Here is a 21355-nt window from a genome sequence, read left to right on the forward strand (position 1 = left end):
AATTTTGACAGAGTGTGCTCTGTTGGTGAGCCAATTGGCTACCCATATAGTAATGTAAGGGTTAATCCCCATATGGGAGAGTTTCTCAGTGATGGCATTTTGAGGAATTGTGTCGAAACCCTTGGCAAGGTCGAGATAGGCTGTGTGCACTGTCTTACATCTAACCATGGCTTCGGTGATATTCTCAAAAAAGTCTACTAGATTTAATAAGCTATGTCTAGGAGGTCAAAGCTAATGTTAAGGATTTATGGATGACCAAGTTTGTAGATGATTGTAAACTTGGTGCCATCATTAACTCCCCAGAAGACACTGAGGTCCTCCAAAAGGGCCTTTTCCAAACAAATAGGTAGTGTCAAAACCATTGCATGAATCTAAATGGCAAAAATATGCAATACATCCTTTGGCAAGCATGACATCCCCTGTAATTATCATATCAGCAACACACCCCAGGAAATTGATCTGGTTGTTAGGGATCTGGGAGCCTGTCCATGTACTGACTATGGTAAGTAAGCCTTTTTTCGTTGCATAGCTTATTAGTAAGAGTATGACATCCAGGCTCAGGGCTGTGATCATTCCACTGTATTTAGCATTAGGCCGATCATTGGTTATAATTCCCCCTTCAGTATGGGCCTCTCCAAACACTTGATACAACTAGAACAACCGCAATGCTTTCTCACTAAGAAAATCAAACACCTAAATCATAAAAGTTGCTCTAAATATCTCAAACCCCTGTCCCTCTTCTTGGTATCTTATAAGCTACTGATGGTGATCTGGGCCTACAATCAGTAGATTATAAGATCCCAAGAGAAGGGACAGGGCATTGAGAGCCTGAGTCAACCCCATCCTTTCAGGCCTATTGCATATTCGGAAGCCCAGCAGTGGCATAAACACGCCCTCAAGAGATCTTAATCTTTTCTGTCATGCAAAAATATCATGCTGGAGAGAGATATATCTATCACAAAGAATGCCACTTCTCTGGAATTGTCTTCCTCTCAACATAAAACAAAGTATGCCTCTTACTCTGTTTACCTGTAATCTGGATGAGCGTATAGGAAACACAAATTCACACCTGGTTTATCACCTTTGTTCCTTATGGATAAGGATGACATGTAAATGTCTAGACTATTCAAAATTGAAATACAACAATTATGGATTATTTGTATTTATAACATAAGGGCTAAAACCTTCTTGAGAATGCGTGGCTAGGCTTCAAAAGATCCTCATGCATTAATAATTTACTAAGTAACTATGAACCTTCCTTACATCTCCCAGATGTTAGTGCTTACAATTTATATAGAGTAGCCATCTGATTGTTTACTATCTATATCAGTGATCTTTTGGAGTACTTGTAAATAATGCAGTATCTTCCTTTACTTAAAGCAGTTATGTGTGGATTATTTCTTGGTGTCTTAACTCTTTACTTTATTCATTAACTACATCCAGTTCCTTAACAGTCGGTTTAAAGATGCTTTACGTGCCAGTGATCTAGCTGTAGGCATGGCAGTGTGTGCTTCTCTTTGTCCACAGGGAATCTGCAGCAGCTATATTTCTCTGCAGCTAAATGTTACTTTAGCCGTCTCCCCAACCAAATGTACCACAGGGAAATGTCTCGCTGTCTAGAACCCCTGCCAGTAGACCCAATGAAGACAAAACTAATGTAGTTACAAAAGGAATTGGAAGAATAGAAAGAGAAAGGGAGAACTGTCTAGCAAAACAAAGAAGTACTGAATATGAAAATAAATTAAGCTGTGGAATCCCCTGCATGCCAATGCAGGCTTTAGCACATAACTTACATAAATGGTTACAGAATAAGGGAGAGAGAGACCAAAAGGCAAGAGGAAAGAGGACAAATAGTATTGTGGGGAAAATAGGAATGAGGAGGCACTAAGTACATGGGACAACATAATGTGGGGACAAGGGGATGGAAAGATGTTTATGGGAGGAATAAGGATAGATGACTTAGATAGGGAAGAAACAAATAGAAAATTGAAAGAAAAACAGGATAAGGAGAGAGTGAGAATTAATGAAGCAAGGGGTAAGGGAACAGACAGTATTCAAGACTTTACAGAAATTAATACGTAACAGGAATTTGGACTGGCACAAAATAAATGGTGGATATACACCATACTGAGAGAAAAAATAGTTGGAAAAGAGGGAGAAAGGAGAAGCCTAGAAAAAGAAAGGGATATAATGTAAATGAGAAAAACATGGGAATGGTAAAATAATTATTTGGAAAACCATGAGGGACAAAGTGGAGGAAGTCACAAAGAAAGAGAGAAGGAAAGGATGGAAGAGAAAGAAGAATGGTAACAGACGGAGGAAGCTGAACCGCCTAAGGTCCTTAAAGTACTGTTGGAAATGCAGAAAGTACATGGCATGGAAGACCATAAAGTGTGGGTGACAATACTAATGGTAACAGAGGTGAAGAGTGTAATAGCCAGAAATGAAGACAAGTGGCGAGTGCCTGAAAGAGGAGCTGGACAGAAAATTCTTAGACACGGTAATGATAAATGTAAAGCAGAATGTGGGGGAGAAGGGGAAGAATGGAAGGAGGTGATGAATTACTATCAGTCAAAAGGGGATTGGGGGGGGTAAAAGTAACTAGACTAGAAATAAGAAGTAGCAAATCACTTATGTAAAAAGTGCATCATACATGAAGATTGCAGTGTGTAATTGCAAATGTGAATGAAAATTAAAAAAATAGAAAAAAATGTCTTTTTATACTGTCAAGTCTGGTGACCTTTGACAAATCTGCACTGAGCTGTATAAATTAATGAAGAAAGAAATGAAAAAATAGCAAAACTTGCTGCTAAAATAGAAACCGAAATCCTTTAGTCTGTATTTAAGAAAGACTGGGTGGTAAGATGTCATCATGTCTGAATCTTTTCCAGGTTTTAATATAACTGAGTTCTAGGCTTCCCTGGTTAACCTTGGAATTACTGCACTGCATATTGCCATATTTATTGTTTTCCCTAAAATGGGTCAAAAGTGAAAGGAGAAAGAATTGCTAAGATGTTCATCATAAAACAGTGCTGCAGTATCATTTGTAGTAACTGTGAATTAGCAGCAAGTGGATGTCTGATCATGAGCCTTATCTTTCAGATCTTTGGGGATTCCACTGTGCAGTGCTAGACTCCTGCTTATACTGATGATACCAGTAGGTAATTCCATGAAAAGGGAAGAGTATCCCATGCCATCTTGAGTTATTTTTGATGCACAGAGTGAAAAGTAGTTTCTCCATCATTTTGGCCAGGAAACCTATGGAGCACTATGATAAATACCCTGTCCTTTTTCTTGTTCTTAATAGTTTTGAAATGTATTTATTTATTGTTAAATTGCATTGTTATTTTGTAGTACTCCCCCCCCCCCCCCATAAAAGATCACCAACAAGTTTGCTTGTGGCTTGTGGGAGGCTGTTTCCTTCAAAGGATTATCATTTTCACTGCCTTTTCAATCTAAAAATGTTTCAGTGTCAGCTTGTGAACAATACTTACTTTTTAGCAGGAAGCTATATCACAGTGCCCACATCCTTAGGGCCTTTATTATAAATAAAAGGCCGAAAGAACATTCCATCCTCTGTACAAAGGGAAGCTGTCCATTCGTAGTACTGGTAAACAAAAGCAAAAGCTCCACCATAAAGTGGAAAAACCTAAAAGAGTTAATTATAAAAGATTCTGTGGGCAAACAGCCCTAGGCCTTAGAAACCCTGTAAGTCCCACAGAGGCTTTAGGGCATCATCTCCACTGAGGCCCAGCTTTGTCCACCTCGCTGTAGTGACATCTATTTCTTTCACTTTCCCAGCTGTTATTCCCTTTTCAAAAGACAACAGTGGCTTTGCAATATCATAATCTTTCTGGTTTGCTTGTGAGGCAGGGGACTTGGATTTTAGATGCAGATCCTTGGGGAGAGTAACGGTGACCTTCCAGAGTATTGTGTTCATGAAGTGGCAGAGGGTGTTCTGGGAACTGGGCTGGCGTGGGGATGGAGAGGAGGAAATTCTGTTGATGAGGGGTGACTGCAAGGGGGGGGTGTGGATAGTGGGTGGAAAGGGCTGGAGTTTGCCAGGTGGACTCATGGGGGCTCCAAAGTGTTGGGAGCAAGTGATTGGAATGGGAGAGGTGGTGGATTGTGGGAAGGCTGGGAGTTTATTTGGACTGTGGGCTGAAGAGCTCCTTCCCTGTCGAGGATTGATGTAAGAGTGTGGGTGGAGAGGGGAGATGGAAGAGGCCTGGGTGAAGGACCAGTGCTTTTGGAGTTTTTGGTGCAGTCTGCAGCAGGAACTGCTGTTGGGAAAGGGATGGTTAGTGGGGTATATAATAAAATGTTGCATGATGGCTGTGGGAGGTTGGAGGGGATTGGGAGGAAAGGTTGAATGGTTGGTTCAAGGGGAGGCAATGGGGGACTATGTGTGCGACTTCCAGGTGTGCATTAAGGTCTGGAGGATTTGGGATCTTTGCTTGGAGGTGTTTGCATGGGTGTTTTTATGCCCTGAGTAAACTCCAGGGAGTATTTCCTCAGGTGGATGGTGGATGTTGGGGGTGTGATGGGGAAGGGAGAAGTGGTTGGGAACATGTTCTTTGGGGGTGTGGTGGACTGGTAGACTTTGAAGGTTACTTGTAGAATACTCTGTCAGGGGTGCTGGGTGGGCAGATTGGTGTAGCTGGAGAGGTGATTTTTTGAACTGTGGTGCAGAATCTGAGTTGCCTGGATGTGGTAAGGCCTTGATGGGTCTGATTATGGTGGCTGCCAGGAAGGTGATTGCCGGTGGAGGGAGGTTAGGGTCTGGACTGACTGTGCTGGAGGTAGTAAGTGTAGTGACAGGGATGGAGCAGCTGGAGGTGGGATCTTTGGAGGGGAGTGGGAGTGGATTTCATGGAGGGGGATGGGAGTTGTGGGAGTGGTATGTGCAGGGTGGTGTTTTCGGGGGTGGGTTTTGGGGGCTGGATTTGGGTGAGCTGTATGGTGTTTGGCTGGTGGTGACTGAATGGATTATGGGTAATGTGTGGTGTTTCCAGCTGGGGGTATGTTGCTAAGGTTTGTTTTCATTTCGTGGATGTGTTTTTTGTTTGAAAAAATAATGGAAATTTTTGGAACAGTTCATGAAGAAAAATGGTTTGGAGGAGGAATGAGGTTTGGGAGAAGGTAGTCACTGAATAATGTAGTGTTACTTAGACTCTGTGATATATAACAATATATCTGATGTATAATGCTTGTAAATATAAACTTGTTAATGTGGTTTGATTGCTTTTTTATGAACATAAATTTGCCTATTTTCCAAGTGATAATTCAGTAAATGCGTTTAAAAAATAAAAAAAGAAAATGAGTCACTTTCATGGCTTTTCAACGTATCTCCTTTGGATAAACACCCAGTTTCATGTGAGAGTACTTTAAATGAGAAGTCATAGAATATTTGGATACCCACAAACAGTACTTGAAATCATTTGTTATTGAAGAAATTAAATAATGGCCATTCTTCATGTCTTTCCCACATATGAGAATGCCTTCAAAATTGCTTCTATGAGGTTACACTGTTGGATGCAGGCCTTCAGGAACCCTGATAAATGTTTATGAATAAAGAATAAATTCAAATACTTTAAAGTGTATACTGCATACTTGATGCTGATGACATAATAGCAGTTAACTCCAATATCTCCTTTACAAAACTGCAAGACAACTCCACTAGGATTTCACTTAATTAAGGAGTTTGTTAAATAAAATGCTTCAGGGCAGCCACGGTGGTGCAGCAGTTAGCATTGTCGCCTCACAGCAGGAGGTTCTCTGGTTCAATTCTCGGCTGGGGTGCCTTCTGTGCGGAGTCTGCATGTCCTCCCTGTGGTCGCGTGGGTTTCCTCCGGGTGCTCTGGTTTCCTCCCACATCCCAAAGACATGCTGTAGGTGGATTGGACAATCTAAATTGGCCCTAGGTATGAGTGTGTGTGTGTGTGTGTGTGTGTGTGTGTGTGTGTGTGTGTGTGTGTGTGTGTGTGTGTGTGTGTGTGTGTGTGTGTGTGTGCCTTCTGTAGAAGGTTGGGCGCCGGGCTGGCAACTCGACACTGTAAAAACTCTACTGCCAATCATGAGCGGACTGGTGATCCACTGTGGCGACCCCTAACCGGGAAAAGAAGAAGTTAAATAAAATGCTTCCTTTACTATATTTTAACAAAAGGACAACTGTTTACTTCTCAGAAAACCAGAACTAACCCACATCTATCGGTTTTTCATCCAGATGGTAAATCACTCCCAGCTGTAACTATGCAAAGATACTTCAGCATATCACTAGGTGAAAACCTAGTGTTCGTCACACATGTACAAAACATCACAAATATAATCTTATAAAAATTAAGACTGGCTTACATATGCTCACTTACTTCATATATAATGAAGGAAAGCAGTAGCATTACAGATGCCAGTGCCTAAAACTGAATGTTGCCTTCCCTTATTCATGGTAAACTCTTCTGAAAACTCTCACACCCTTCAGATAACTGTAAAAAAGTTATGCAGATTAACGCTCCTGGGTTAAGAAAGGAAACATCACTGTCAGTTGATTACCAGTGACTACTAGGATGACACTGCTGCTCAAGTGCTTTACCTACAAACTATTTAACTTTAACTGCAAACTGCACACCACTCGCAGTCAGGCTATGTCACAGAAAACCACTCTATCTCCTTTGATCATTTACTCATAATTCAGTTTCTCTAGTAAGGCCCCACTTCACCAAGGCAACAGGAGGAAAAACATTTTTGAAGTCTTGCACCATCAGTCTGGATTTTTTTTACTCCAAAGCATCACAAGACTAGATAGGTTTAACATGTTCAAAAAAATCTCACTGAGAATCTTACTGAGAAATACAAATGCCATTGCTTCAATAATGGTTAGGAGAAAAAAATTTTTGAAGTCTTGCACCAGCATTCTAGATTTTTGTACTGCAAACAGAAAACTAGATAAATTTGACACATTCAGGAAGAATCTCACTGAGTATCCTACAGAATAATATGAATGCCATTGCTTCGATAATGGCTAGAACTTAAGACATTTTGTAATTGTTTTATTTCTTGTGTATATTGTACATCTCAAAACCTCTTTAGAATGGTAGCTGTATTTTTATCTGCTCAGAGTATTGTTTTTAATTTGCTTGTTCACAAATCTCATACATTGCAGACCTTAGTGTGTGTAATTTGTGTTTGTATAACCACTGTATATAATCTTAATATTATATATGTGTAATATTTTAACAGATTTACTACTGTCTACATGGCCTGAGTCATGGCTGAAAATGGTCATTTTGCCGGCCAGTCTATGCAGTTAAAGTAAATGAATGAAATACCTGCCTGTTGTAGATTAGTCAAAACTAGTGCCAGGAATAATACTATTCCCATTTATAGGAAGAGTAATATTTTGGACATATTTGAGAAGAAGGTCTGTTCTTCCTTCACTTAGTATAGTATAGTATTAGAGCTATTAACTGCCAGTCCCATGTATGCTCGCAACATCAAAATAATATCTTGAAATGGGCTGAAAATTTGATTGAAGAAATTCTTGATGAAGCCATGAAGCAGAGACTACTAAGACTGACTGAAGCTACACTTAAAGCGAGCAAGCATGCTATCAAGTGCAGCATTAACTATGTTGATGCCTGCACTATGTTTGTTGCTAGTGGAACATTTATAAAGAGGTATGCATGACTTAGACTCCAGCTAGATGGTATCACTGCGCAGCCTTTAAATACACAATTGGATAAGAACAAAACAACAACGGTCCCCACTCAAAGTCCAGTTTGGATATTTGTTTTTGGCCACCCTGATGGAACGTGCTTAAAAGGCTGAAGGCAAAGCTAAAAACAACATATAGGCAGTGAAACAACTATCTGCTGTCTTATTCCTAATTATGGTAGGTGTTTTCCTATAAATCAGTGGCACGTTTATAACAGTTCCATTCAGAACAATTCAGACAGGAATGGGCTTTTGAAAAAGGCTAATTTATAGGAATCAGTAACCAAAGAAATCAGTAAGCTGCATTAAAAATCCCTTCTCCCCTCCTCAGCCGAAAGGGTGACTAATGCTTTTCATTATCTGTACCCATTTCCCACATGTTCATCTACTATGAGTAGGATTATCTCACTTAATTGTTCAGCCTACCTACAGACATTTGGGTAAGGGAGCTAATTGCTTCAGAATACAAAATCAAGTTTAGAACTGTCTTCTTTGGTGGAGATGCCACCTTTGTCCCCAGACCAAGTGGCTTTAGCATAGCCAGTCTTGATCAGCTCTTTTCTTCTACATAGTAGAAAGCGTCATTGTGGAAGAGTAATAGTCAGGATTTATGCAAGACTGTTCCTGGTGCTTTGAAAAGACAGACCTTTGAGTCCCAATTTACATCTCTGCAAGCTAAACAAATTTTTTGTCATATAGAAGTTCAGATTGCTAACTTGCAGTCCATCCTTCCTCTACTGTTACCAAATGTTTTCTTGGTTGTCTTAGACATGAAGGATACCCGCCTACATCTCCTAGTTTACAAGAAACACAGAAAGATTATAAGGTTTATTGCAAGGATTCAACACTTCTAGGTCACCCTATTATGCTTGAGTCTCTTCGGCACTGCAGTGGTATTTGTCAAAAGCTTAGCCTCCAGTCTTTTCCTATTACAGGTTAAAGTGCATTCATATGTATTCATATCTGGATGACTGCCTGATCCAGGCCACATCCCAGGAGGACCTAAAGAAGGGCCTGGATTACACTGTCTCATGTCTGTCCAGCTTGGTTATCTTATTCAGTTATCTGATGTCCAGTTTACACCCACTGGGAAAAAAATTATTCCTAGGAGTAGTGTATGGACTCTGGGGCTGAGGTAAAGAATTGGATCCTTCCTGCATAGAAGACCTCCATTCTGAGTTCCTTTTTCTGATAGGACTCTGGTACCTATCAGCCTTCTTCCTTATGGTTCTTGTAGCTGGATTGCCATGAAAAATATTCACTAGTATCTATGGCTGCTGTATCTTCATACACTGGAGGTTTTACTGATTGTACCTGTAGTCTATAGGGAAGGCAGATTGTGAGAATCCCACACCTTAACCAACCAAGGTATTCCATGTGTAACCGCAGGAATCTCAGACATGGATAACAGATGCATTAGGTGTTTCCTGGGGATGTCAGATAGGAAACCCGAAGGCTTAGGTGAGATGGAACCAGTAAGGAAGGTCCAAACACATTAGTGTTTAGGAGATGTTGACTCAAATCTATGCACTGCAGATATTCAAAAGTCTTGAAACCTGGGTTTCTGAAGTGGTCACAGACAACACCTAAGTTGTGTGGTAAATCAGCAAGCAAGGGTGTGCTTATTCTTACTACTATTGCATATTGACCCTGATAGAGTGGAATCTGGTGGCACAGCAGAGTGTATATTTTTTATGCTTCACCCTCTGACTTGTCACTAATGTCTAACTATTTTCCTGCACACTCCAGCCCTGCTCCATGAGTATCTCCACGGCTCCTTATTAAACAGCTCTGGACATTACCTGTTCACTCCCAACTTCTCAGGGAATATGATTTATGTTGAGGTACTAAGAGCCATCATTCTGTGGCAGCAGTCAGCATCATTCAAGATCCCTCACAGGAATGACATAAAATTACTTTTAGCTGAGATTTTAGGCTGTTGGTCCCCAGCAGAGGTCACATAAACAGTAGGTCTTCCTGCACCCTGGAACTAGAATAAGAACTAGCTCTTGGCTTTTTCATCCTACTCCCCTGGCTCTCCCTACTAGTGTCCCAAGTCTGTTCCTAAGCTCACATTACCCATGGCACAGACAGATGCCCTGCGTCTGTACCACTGGGACATCAATGAACAGAACCTAGATTTGCAAACCTCTTACGTTTCCTCAACCAAAGACTGCTTTGCAGATCAGCTAAGCAGTTCACCCCAACTTGCATAAATAGAAGCTGGAACCAAAAGTATTCCAGAAATTAACTGTAAATGAGGCAACACAGAGATAGTTCAGTTCTTTCACCTGTGAATCAGCAGCTAAGAAAGTTCTGTTTTTTATACCCTTGCAAGAGGGTCTGGGCAAGAAATGCCTTTTCAGTGTAATGGAACTAGGGGCTCCTGTATGCCTTCACACTCTTCTCCCTGATCCCTAAAGTCCTATTCAGTGCAAGAGTAGGTAAGGCAAATCATTTTCTACCCCCCCCCCCACCAAGATACGCCAGGTTATCTCAGCTAGTGTACTTAAGCGTGGAAGAACCAATGGTTTTACCTGATCCTCACATGCTACTAACTCAGCAGGGAGGGTCCGTAGTGCATTAATGTCTAAAAGGTCTCAAATTAGCAGCCTAGAACTTAGGAGCCCTGTTCTTTTCTGGGATTCCTTTTTTACTGAGGTACAGCATTTATTGCCACAATTCATAAAGCCTGCTACCATGAAAACTTACCTCGCAAAATGTTCTATAGTTTCCTCTTGATGTAATGAGCAAGGCATTTGATCTAACACCAGTTCAGTTTAAGATGCCTTCCTTTATTTAACAAATGTATTTGGTAAGGGCCTGGCATTTGTCTTGGTAAAAGTACATCTGTCAACCATCCTAGTTAAGACACCACTAAGAAGGGCAGTTCCTTCCTTTAGGATCATTCAATTGTAATAGAGAAATTGATACTTCCCACTTTCAGCCTACTGGCTTGACCCTGATCGAGTCACTGTTCTGAAAGATACTGTTTTGGAGTCAAGTATATTAGTACTAAGGACCCATAACAGTTGTCTAAAGGGCTAGAGTGACACCTAGAACAAATTGTTTGTTTGTGCTTAAGGTGAGTTCTGAGATTGCATTGAATCACACTATCCAGTTACTAGTGTTCTACCCTAAAGCTGAACTTAAAACAATAGAGAATGATTCCTGCACTTGATTTATGTGCAGAGAGAGGTGAAGCACTACACTGAGAGAAAAAATTACCTTAGGCAGGCAGATGATCTCTTTGTTTCTCTTAAGGAAGAAAAGGGGCAAACCAGTCTCCAAAGTCTCTTGAAATCAGTATCTGCCAATGTGTTTCCTGTTATGACCAGTATGAGAAAATCCTACTACAACAGCCCTTTTTAGAAATGTGTCTGGACAAAGATTTTGTGAAGTTCTCAGCTGGACCTCCAATTATATCTTTTCCATGCATTATAGACTGGACATTCACTCAAAAAGCAGAGTAGGATTTGCCACTGTAATCTTACAAGGTGTATATGTCTTCAGTTAAGAGTTATTTAAAATATTTTAATGTCTAATTTTATATATATATATATATATCTGTGAGTACAGAGTATAGTGCCAAGATACGTTGAAACATCCAATATCCACAAGAAATGGCTGTAACAGGAACAAAACACGTTGGCAAATCTTGTAAATCAGCAAAGTAGTTTATTATGGATAAAAAATGAGCGCTTTGGCGTGGTCATCCACGCTTCATCAGATAAATTACTAGTAATTGTTCAAAGTTTATATACAACCGCTAAAGCGCGGGAAAGTCTGCTCATTAATCAATTAACATCAAATATATATATAAATGTATGTATATATATAAATGTATGATGGCACTTTATAGTTCTTAATACGCCTAAGTGGGTTAGGATGTTGATTGGTTGTTTTAAACTAATTGTTTAAATTTTTAATATATAAGTGTTTATGATTATTAGTATGTTTGTATTCTGAAGAAGTTGCTTTAGTACACTTCTCAGGCATTAAGAGTGATACTGCAGCAGTATTCTTTTAAGACATACTTACTGAGCATACTCCCCATAACAGTTGATGTTTGAGTACAAAGATCTTTACTTAAATATAGTCATCAGTCCTTACTTTAGTACCCTTTCATCAATCATCTATGATCTTCTCTTATCTGACCTTAGTCAGACGTCCAAACACCAAAACGGTAGAAGCATTGACTATCAAATACCACAGGTTATTCTCCCTCACCTTTTTTTTTTGGGGGGGGGCCCTAATAATTTGGCCTAAATAAGGAAAATGCCCCATAGTTGGGCTTTACAAGCACGGTAAATGTTAGCCTTAATAATCCATAAAAATTAAAAGAAAAAGTTGGTGCAGGCTACTCTGTATTTTCTGCTGAATGTCCTTTGTGCAACAAAAAGTCCAACCGGGGAAGGGAAAGTCCAAAGTTCTGGAAGTTGGGTTGACATTTTTTAATCAGGATTGTTCATGTTTAGAGGTCTATTTTCAGTGGAAGGCCTGAGTGAAAATCTACAAAATAAAACTAAGTGATAACAAAAGTTTTGATAGTAAACAATGACTAAGGAAAAAAATCAAGGTACAGAATATCATGAATCTTATGACTTAGGAGTATCCCCGAAAGACACTAGAATACCTAAGCAATGCAAAGGCTAAATTGCAGTATAAATATGGATTATACTTGGTAAGTTACTGAATGCAAACAAGATATCTAAAATAACGTGAAATCCAACACCAGAGCAGTTTGAAATATTTCAGTTGAGTGATGTTATAAGCAAATGCTTGCCCAGCTTTATGGAACAGAGGACAGAGTCCTGACAGCAGCTCAGGTAATTTGGGTTCAGTTAGTGGCCCTGGAACTAGGAGCAGGACAGAACATAGTTTACTTGAGTGGTCTTGTACCTAATTACCTTAGAATAATCCCACTGTTGAGAATAAAGTGAGTATTACTTAATATCTCTGTTTATATTATCCCCTGCAAGATATTCTGAGCTAGTACATTTACTTAAAGTGTTATCCTAGCAGTAGATCTTCAAGAAAGATCATTGTAGATTTTTCAAGTTTCTCCCCTTCTTCTACTGTTTTCATTTTTTTTTTTTTTGCATCTGTGATGTAAGTGAACTGCTCTTGGCATGTCCATGATGGTATTTTATTGCTCCTGTTGCTAGCAGCATGGGATGTTGCATTCCGTATAATCATCACTTATATAAAATGGAACTGCTTTAAGGAGTAGCAGCCCTCTTGCAATTTACTGCTGCATGAATGCTGTGATTGGTTATAATCTTGTTGTGTCAGTCCTGTGATGTTAACTAATGCAAGAGTCTTTCTTAACTTAGTTCCAGTGTCATAGTTGGGTCTTCCATAATTGTACTGTCAGATTTCTTAAATATTGTTCCATTCTCAAAATTGTAGCATTCAAGTTATTGTATTCCTTAACACTAGATGAATATTTGACAAAACAGTGGAAATATCCAATAGAACTACATGGAATTGGAAAGTATGGAAATGATTCATATAGAATCTTCTGCCTTGGTGAATGGAAAGAGGTGAGTTGTTGTTATTATTATTATCACTATCACCATTACTGTTTTGTGTATATGAGTAGTGGTTAGTTTATTGCTTGAGTTCAGAATTTCACTGAAGGAATAGGTTCATAGATTCATAGGTGTGTACTAGGCTAATGGCCCTGGAGCCTTTACAAGCCTAGCCCATTGGATTACCTTGGCATTGTGCCACCCGACCTTAGTTCCTAGTGCCTGTGTTGAGTAGAGCCACTGGAGTGATCCCCTGGGTGAATTTAAGAGGGCCAGTGAGGTGCTCTGCTTGACATGTATGGGAAGTCCCTCCAGCATGTTCTGTTGATTGTGGTAATGAGGCAATGAATATGAATGTGAATGAATGAATGTGGTAATGAATTGTAGCTCTTTGGTGGCAGTTGTAAGGGTGTACATGATAGGATAGCATTTGCATTTTTTTCAGCACCTGTATAATACTGCAAAATATCCGCCACCTAAATTTAACACATTCCTGTTTCAAATAAATTATGTTTCAATATCATAATGAAGTTGATAGCTGTTTGCATATAGGCAAATGCTTTAAATCAGTGAAATATAATTTGATGGTTGGCTCATTATCTTAAAAGATTTCTCCCAAAGGTGCTAGCAGTCTAGGCGCAGGAAACAATCTGATTCACTGAAAATTCACATGGAGAGGGGGCTGCCACTGATGGTGCTGTAGTGGTAAATTGTGTTCTGCAGTTGCTCCTCTTAGAATTCTTTTAATGAAAATTAAAGGTCAGCTGTAGTAAAACAGTATAACTTTAGAAGTAGTATCTTTACTGATGCTTGATACTAGAAAGAAAAGTTACTTAAAGAAGAATGACTGGCAGATTTGTTATAAGTGCCTACAGGAAATGTGAATGGCATTAAGAAGGTGATGCATAGAGAAAGAGATAAACTGCAAGAAGAGGTGTCGATCAAGGAGCCATGAAAAAAGAGGACTGTAGAAAGTGACTACCGAGATGTACAGTTGTATTGCAGAAACAAAACAAAGAGAAGCAGTGATGGTGAAGGCCCTGAATTCATGTGCTGCCATTATTGAAGAGTTACAGAAAGAAAATAAAGATCTAAATGAACAGTATTCCTATATATTACAAGTGTTTAAAGAAAAACATTTTGACCATGAGGATGCAGCCTGGATGAAAAATATTCAAACTGATAGTGTTCTAGAAAAGGAAGAAGATTTGGGCTGTGTAGTTGTTGTATTGTAGAACCTGGCTGGATGGACCGGACTGCATTACAAGCCAAATTAACGCTATCCTAGTTACCCAATTGAATAAATAAATAAAGAACATGCATATTCCTGGCATGGATGTAAAGGCAAGGTCGCCTAGACATATGTTAGTCTGATTTGAGACTTTTAAGTTGAAAGACTAGGTGTTACGTCTGTTTGGGTGACTAAGTAAGCACAACAAGTTTTCTTTTAGCCTGCATATTTGATGACGAGCACAATTGTTGGTTTCCATGAGGGAATGTAGACTAAGAAGTCTAAAGTTTTAAGTCTCTTATGTAGCAGTATTTTTTGGTGTACTGTACATATGGATTTAAAACTTTATATTTATAGACTCACATAAACTGTTGGCTGTTCTATGAGAGTATGAACCACCAAGTAATGATGAGAATGTGTTAAAGTGCCAATTGTCAAGGCATAGAGGAAGGAGGAGAAATGGCAAAAAGATCTGCATTGCGTAAGTTGAAAGCACTTCAGAAACGAATGAGTCAGTAAGAGATTTCCATTTTTAAAACCTGTATGGCTAATTGGCAGACGTCTGCAAGTAATATGATGAAACATCCAAACTAATGAATGAATATGATGGAATGGGCAATATTGCCTTGTGTGACTGTTGTATGTGATGGCATTACTGTAGTTGCAGCCTGCGGTGATATTTCATTGGTAAAAAATGGAAACTTTAAGTAAGCCTGTGATCTCTAGGAAGGTAGGTGGAAGCCCTTAGGATTCTTCTTTGACTTAATGGGTAATAATATATCAGTTCTGTATGTAGGCTTTGTTAGACCCTAACTAAATAACTGATACTTTAGTTTAGTGTGGTGTAGAATTATCAATCATGCTTTAAAATATTTTTATAATTAATAATTTTTACTTAAAAATATTAGGTATGCTACAAGAATGTGACTCCATTTGTCAAGGTTGTCATAGATAGTAGATATTCCATTTAAATGTATAAACCAGGAATATGCTTGTATTTCAAGACTTACATTTTCACAAATTCTATGATGACAAGGTTATGGGCATTAAGAATTCTCCTCATCTTCTGGGAGTGTAATGAGTTGGCAGACTTTAAAAATTCCCTACAGACTACCATATCAGAAAATCTGAGTGAACAAATTGGTATGACCAAGGAAATGATTTTTTTGAGCTATGATACAGAATTGGCATTGCCTAGACATAATAAGGCCTTGCTGAGTCTAATTATGATGGCTACCAAAAAAGCAGTTTCTAGGAAATGGAAATCAAAGTCTAAACCAGCTGAACTAGAAGTAGTGACTATAGTAACTGAGATAAAACAACTGGAAGGGGGATCTTTAGATAAAGGGTATGAGCAAATTACATAGAAAAAAATGGTAATTATATATGCAGAGGAGGAATGAGGTTTAAAAGAAGGCAGAATTTGAATGGGCTATGTAATGTTTGACTGACAGTGACCAGATAGATTATAAGTGATGTATAATATCTGCAACTAAAATTATGTCAACATTGTTTGTTTTCATTTATATAAATGTATAATTGCCTATGTAGTAAGTGATAATTTAATAATGTCCTACTTCTGTTTAGTTTTTCTTACTGTCTCGTGAGAGGCATTGTGTTAAGGATCTCACTGGAAGTCTTGGTATGTTGCATCGTTCGGTTCACCTTTTCACCTGTTATGGTGACAGTCACAGAACTGCATTAGGATTTCTGCTTTGTAAATCAGTGCAATTACCCAATTGTTGGAGTGTTGGCATTTAGGAACACAGCTTACCCTATAGAAGTGTTTTCGTAAAGTTTCAGGGGCTAAGGTAAAGCTGACTGGACAACAATCACCCATCTCTTTCTTGGACCCTTCTTTAAGCAAGGGACCACTATTGCTACACTCCAGTTTTCTGCCATCACACCAGTCGCAAGATCACAAAGGAAGACTCTACAGGTTTACTAGTGGCCTGCTCAGCAGGATTTTGCATCACAGTTCATATCTCTAAATTGTGAACTGTTCAATTCCAAAATGAAATGGATAAATAACATGAAAACTATTTTCTAGGAAAATCTTCACTCCCTACACCCCCCATTATTCTTGCTTCTTAGACAGTGTTACTTGGGGATAAGAGTAATTACTGTCTCCATCTATATCTTTTATACTGGAACATTTACTGCTATGCAATCTGTCATGTTTCCCCTTACAACACATTGGTGAATTTCCTTGATAAGAATAGTCATCATGTTGTGGTGTCTTACATTCCAACGACCCTTGAATTTTATTTATTTATTTTTCTTTGCCTTTCCCTAGTCACCTCCTCACTTTTCCATCTCTCCTTATTCTTGAACAGTTTCACTTCCAAGCTTGTTTTCTTTCTTACATAAATAGTGAGGTGAGGAACTAATTTTGTATGCTAGCCTTGTCTCCTTCTTCATAAGTTTTATTCCCGTTCATCAGTAATTCATTCCCTGATCAGCTTTTCTTGCGTTCCTCTGTATGTTTGAAAATGTCTTATGCATATGCCTTATTTCTGCAGCCAATTCCTCTTTGTCCTGAAGTTTAAACTTACTCAATTATTGTGTGTGTTTTGTACCCTTTTTCTCTTTACCACTACCTCTCGTTTTCCTGTATGCATCTTCTCTAATAGTCCTGTTTGCTCCACTGTTTTTTTCTAATATTACCACTTTTTTCTCCTTCCTTAATGCACCCTCATAGTTCCTCTACTAATATTAGTTCCTGACACTCCTAACTATTCCTTCTTATTAAGGCTAGCTCATTGTTACTGTTCTGTTACTCCATACAGCTGTCTAATTATTATTTCCATTCTCACCCTTGGGATAATAAAACCTGTGACATAATTACTGTTGTCTGTATGTTTTTTACAGGTATCCTTCTTCATCAACTCCACATTCCTGAGGAGCAGATCACCAATGTTAGACTTCATTGTCAGGCTCCTTATCTTCTGTGCATTTCAGTTTCCCATAGTGGCATTTAGCATTTCCATTTCCCTGCTTACCCTAGAGGTAAGTACCTTTTACACCAGAAAATGGAAGTCTGTATCATAGTTCTTAATTAATTTTCTAACTCTATAATTTGTTGTCTTTTCTGGCATCTGGCAATGTCTTTATTTTAGGCATCAGGGAGCCTCAGCACATTAATTGGACAAAGGTACACTGACCCTCCACCTCCGCCAAGGATAGGCACACCCAGCTTCCCTTCCTTGCACCATCAAGTCCCCAATCCACTACTAAAAGTTTGGGTTGCTTAGATTGTAATCAGGAAATTATCTTTAAAGGCAAGTGCAACAGTCTCATAGAAAGTATGCAAATCATTGAAATAATTATTGAAAAGCAGCATTATCCTTGTTTTTTTGTTAATGCTGATAGTCTGTTTGACAGAACAATTTTACTTTTTTTCCTGAAAGAAAACTGCACTCATTTTGGTTCGTTGAACATTTGAAGTCCCAGTATTCTGCCTCTTTGTCCATAGTTCTGCCTTTTAATTCTGTCAGATGTAGAAATGGCATTTTCCTTGGGTCTGTACATGATTTGCACTCATTTGGTCCTGTAAATGCTAGTAATATCTTTGAGAAGATGAGATTATGTAAATATTTGAAAAAATATTCTCATTAGTTCTAGGAATTTAATGGAATTTTTCTAAGAATATGATTTTACAAATTTTTTAAAGAAAATAATATGCATGTAGGACCATAGCTCTTACCTCTTTCCTATTCCATAGTCTTCAATATATCTTATGAATTTTCACTAACTTACAGTCCTCTCAGCTAGCCAAACTGGAGCGACCTTATAATAAAACTGCAAAGTCTGCAAGTAACCATATTAACTGAACATACCACTTTTTGAAGCTATCTAATCTACTAGTTTGCACTCATTTTAGGATTTCTCACAATATCCCATGTGCCCCACATAGATACTCTGCAGTTAACTAGTTATTAAACTGAAAAAAACACTCCACAGAGAACTGTGCTTATTAAACCAATGCCTAGTATTCACTCATAAATCTAAAAACCTTAATTGTGACTGACTATACTCTGTATGTATTGCTAAACTGTGGCATTCAGTCCAGACTCATCTGCAATTTAAAATCTCTCTGAAGAAGAACCACACAAGAAAATAGTGCTCCTCTTGTAACAACCACATTACTATTGCCACTTCTTATTCTAAATCATATTCCATTTATAATTTACAATTCCAGTGAAAGCAAAGCTATCAATTAAACAGTCCTGTATTTGTACCAGCCTCATTACTAAGTTCCTTCCTCTCCTCATGAAGTCATATCAAAGAATAATCACAAAATTCTCTTGGTTACAGGTCTGAAGTGAATTTAATTGCTTGAATAAAATTGTGTGTGTGTGTGTGTGTGTGTGTGTGTGTGTGTGTGTGTGTGTGTGTGTGTGTGTGTGTATGTATGTATGTATGTGTGTGTGCCTCATTTGTTATCTGTTTGCTAAAATAAGATACTTTACTAAAAGGATGCAAGGCCTGAATATGTCCTATGTGGCCTGGCTCATAGCTCTGGCACTATAAACTGTGTCCTGCAGACTGCTGAGAAGTGACCTGTATCTGGCATACAAGGCATCCCCTGACATATTACTGATGGATTTATTGCACATAACTAAATCAAATAGCATCAGCAATTCACAGTCTAGGGATCTAAATCTCTTCTGCAGCATCAACAGAATGGTTTGGAGGGACAGGTACATCTTGCAGAGGATATTGCTACTCTAGAACAGATTCCCCTTCCACATAAAACAAAGCTCATCCTGGTCTGTATTCAAGAGCAGTTTTGATCTATTGATAGGAAACTGAAAATTTACCTCAGGACTGCTGCTTTTAGTACTAACGGACAGAGACCGTTCCTAAATGCTTTATCCTATGCTTGGATCTCCTCAAATTATTGTATGATCCCAGTAATTCTAACTAGGAGTAATACATCATTTTCAACCATGGGATGAGTAAGGACAGTCTGACACCAGATGAGATACGTTAATTCAAGCACCAAAAGGGAAATTGCGTAGGCTTAAAGTACCCTGTAAGGGTAGCTAGCCTAGTACTTACCTATGAATCTATGAACCTATAAACCTGCAGTGGAGTACATACATACATACACTATGAAATAATACTGAATGCCCTGTTGATGTGTGTGAGCTTAACATGCAGTGAATACTGTGTAATGGCTATAACATGGTGATCACTTTTAAGTTATACAGTGCTTGTTAACTCTTGGCTCATGCAAATGTATGTAATGTGGAGCATTCCTTCTCAGGGCTCAGCTGAAAAGGATTTTTGTCCAGTCAGAATTCCCTAGTTATTTAAATGCAAGTAAATAAATAAATATTTTCCTGCTTCTGAAAATTCTGACAGTACAACAGTTGTATTTATATATTTGTTTGTTTATTTATTTACTGAGGTAGAGCACTGATGAATTCTGACTAATTTCAGTCCTAGCCCGGGGGTTAATAACTGACCAAACATAAAAAGTACACAAGACAAACATACATAACACTGAAGTGATAGTAAAAAAAGCAAAGATGCATGCCAAGTAAACAAGACTACATAGCACTGAAGTAACAATGCAAAACAAAACAAAGTACAATGGTAGAAATGGGTCCACGACAGAAGAACGAAACGTCGGACCACCGACGACCACTTTGCCGAGATGATATCGCCGACAGCAGACATCCCCAACAACGGTGAGTAGTGCAGAATGTGAGTTAGTCCCATTCCTTCACTGTAGTGCGATCTCGGAGTTAGTATATTTAAGAAGGGGGGGTGCAGCCCCCCACATGGGGGGTGCAGGGGGGCTTGCCCCCCTGCTATACACATTTAATGTGTTTTTGTGTGTATTACGGGAATGGAAATGTGTTCCATTCCATAATACCTTGACCTACCTTTGTCGGGGATGTCTGCTGTCAGTGATGTGGTTATTGGTGATCTGATGTTTCATTCATCTGTCGTGGACCCGTAGAAATATATTATGAAAACAAGGCAAATAGAAATGTATTCATATATGTACAAGAGTTTTCAAAATATTTGTGAAGTTAGAATAAAAAAAAAAATGAGATGTGGAAAGGAGCAAAGGATATTGATGATGGTGATAGAGAAGAGTTTAATTAGATTTGGGTACCAGTCTTTTTAAGATTTTTTCCCTTTTTTTATCTAGAGTAAAGAATATAGTAATACGATATAAAATCTATATTATGTCTTCTCTGGTCAACCTTCTCTTATCTTTGTATTTTTACCTAGACTAGTAAATTGCAGATGAGATTCATAGACAAGTTGCATAGTTTGCAAGTTGATGTAAGCTACCATACTGTTTACTATACCCAGGTAATGGCCCAGTTGTTTGCTTTGTCATGCCATCTTCTTTGTGATTGAGGGTCTTTTGTAGTATAACCCCTAAAGCTTTTGAGCCACAGTTTTTCTTTTTCGCCATCTTCACACTTTTTCACCATCTTCAGTGATTAAGAGCAGTGTTATTTTAGAAGTGTAAACCTGGCAAGAACAGGATTGCCTTCACAGTTCAGAGAAAAAACTTGCTACATTTTATTCATATAAAATTTGCTCACAAACTCCTATACTCTTCTGCATGCCCATCATTAACAAGTACTTTAATGTGTGATGGCTGCTTTGTTTGGAAGAAAGATGAAATGCTTTATATGGCTATCCTGTTTTATCACAATGTGACATCCAAACTTTACGCAGACGTGGTTGTAACTGCTTGGTGGAGTTTGCTTGGATTAAAGTAACAGACCTTCTTGTCATTTGTTAATTTTACAGTCATCTCTCAAAAAACAAAACAAAAAAAAGTAATAAAATGCATCACAGAATATCCAGACCAAATGGATTTTGCCACAGGCTTAGTACTGGCCTG

The 21355-nt window shown here is 38.6% G+C and overlaps 1 protein-coding gene across 1 annotated transcript in view; it reads left to right on the forward strand.

Moving 5' to 3' along the window:
* MBD4 (methyl-CpG binding domain 4, DNA glycosylase) overlaps positions 1-21355 on the forward strand; it is a 60366-nt gene that overhangs the window by 26284 nt on the left and 12727 nt on the right. The window contains exon 5 of the mRNA XM_044078477.1: positions 13153-13256. Coding sequence (XP_043934412.1) covers positions 13153-13256 — 104 coding nt within the window. The remainder of the gene's footprint in view (positions 1-13152; positions 13257-21355) is intronic.

Source organism: Protopterus annectens, chromosome 7.part1 (assembly GCF_019279795.1).
Source record: "Protopterus annectens isolate FY-2018-M chromosome 7.part1, PAN1.0, whole genome shotgun sequence".
Taxonomy (NCBI): Eukaryota; Metazoa; Chordata; order Ceratodontiformes; family Protopteridae; genus Protopterus; species Protopterus annectens.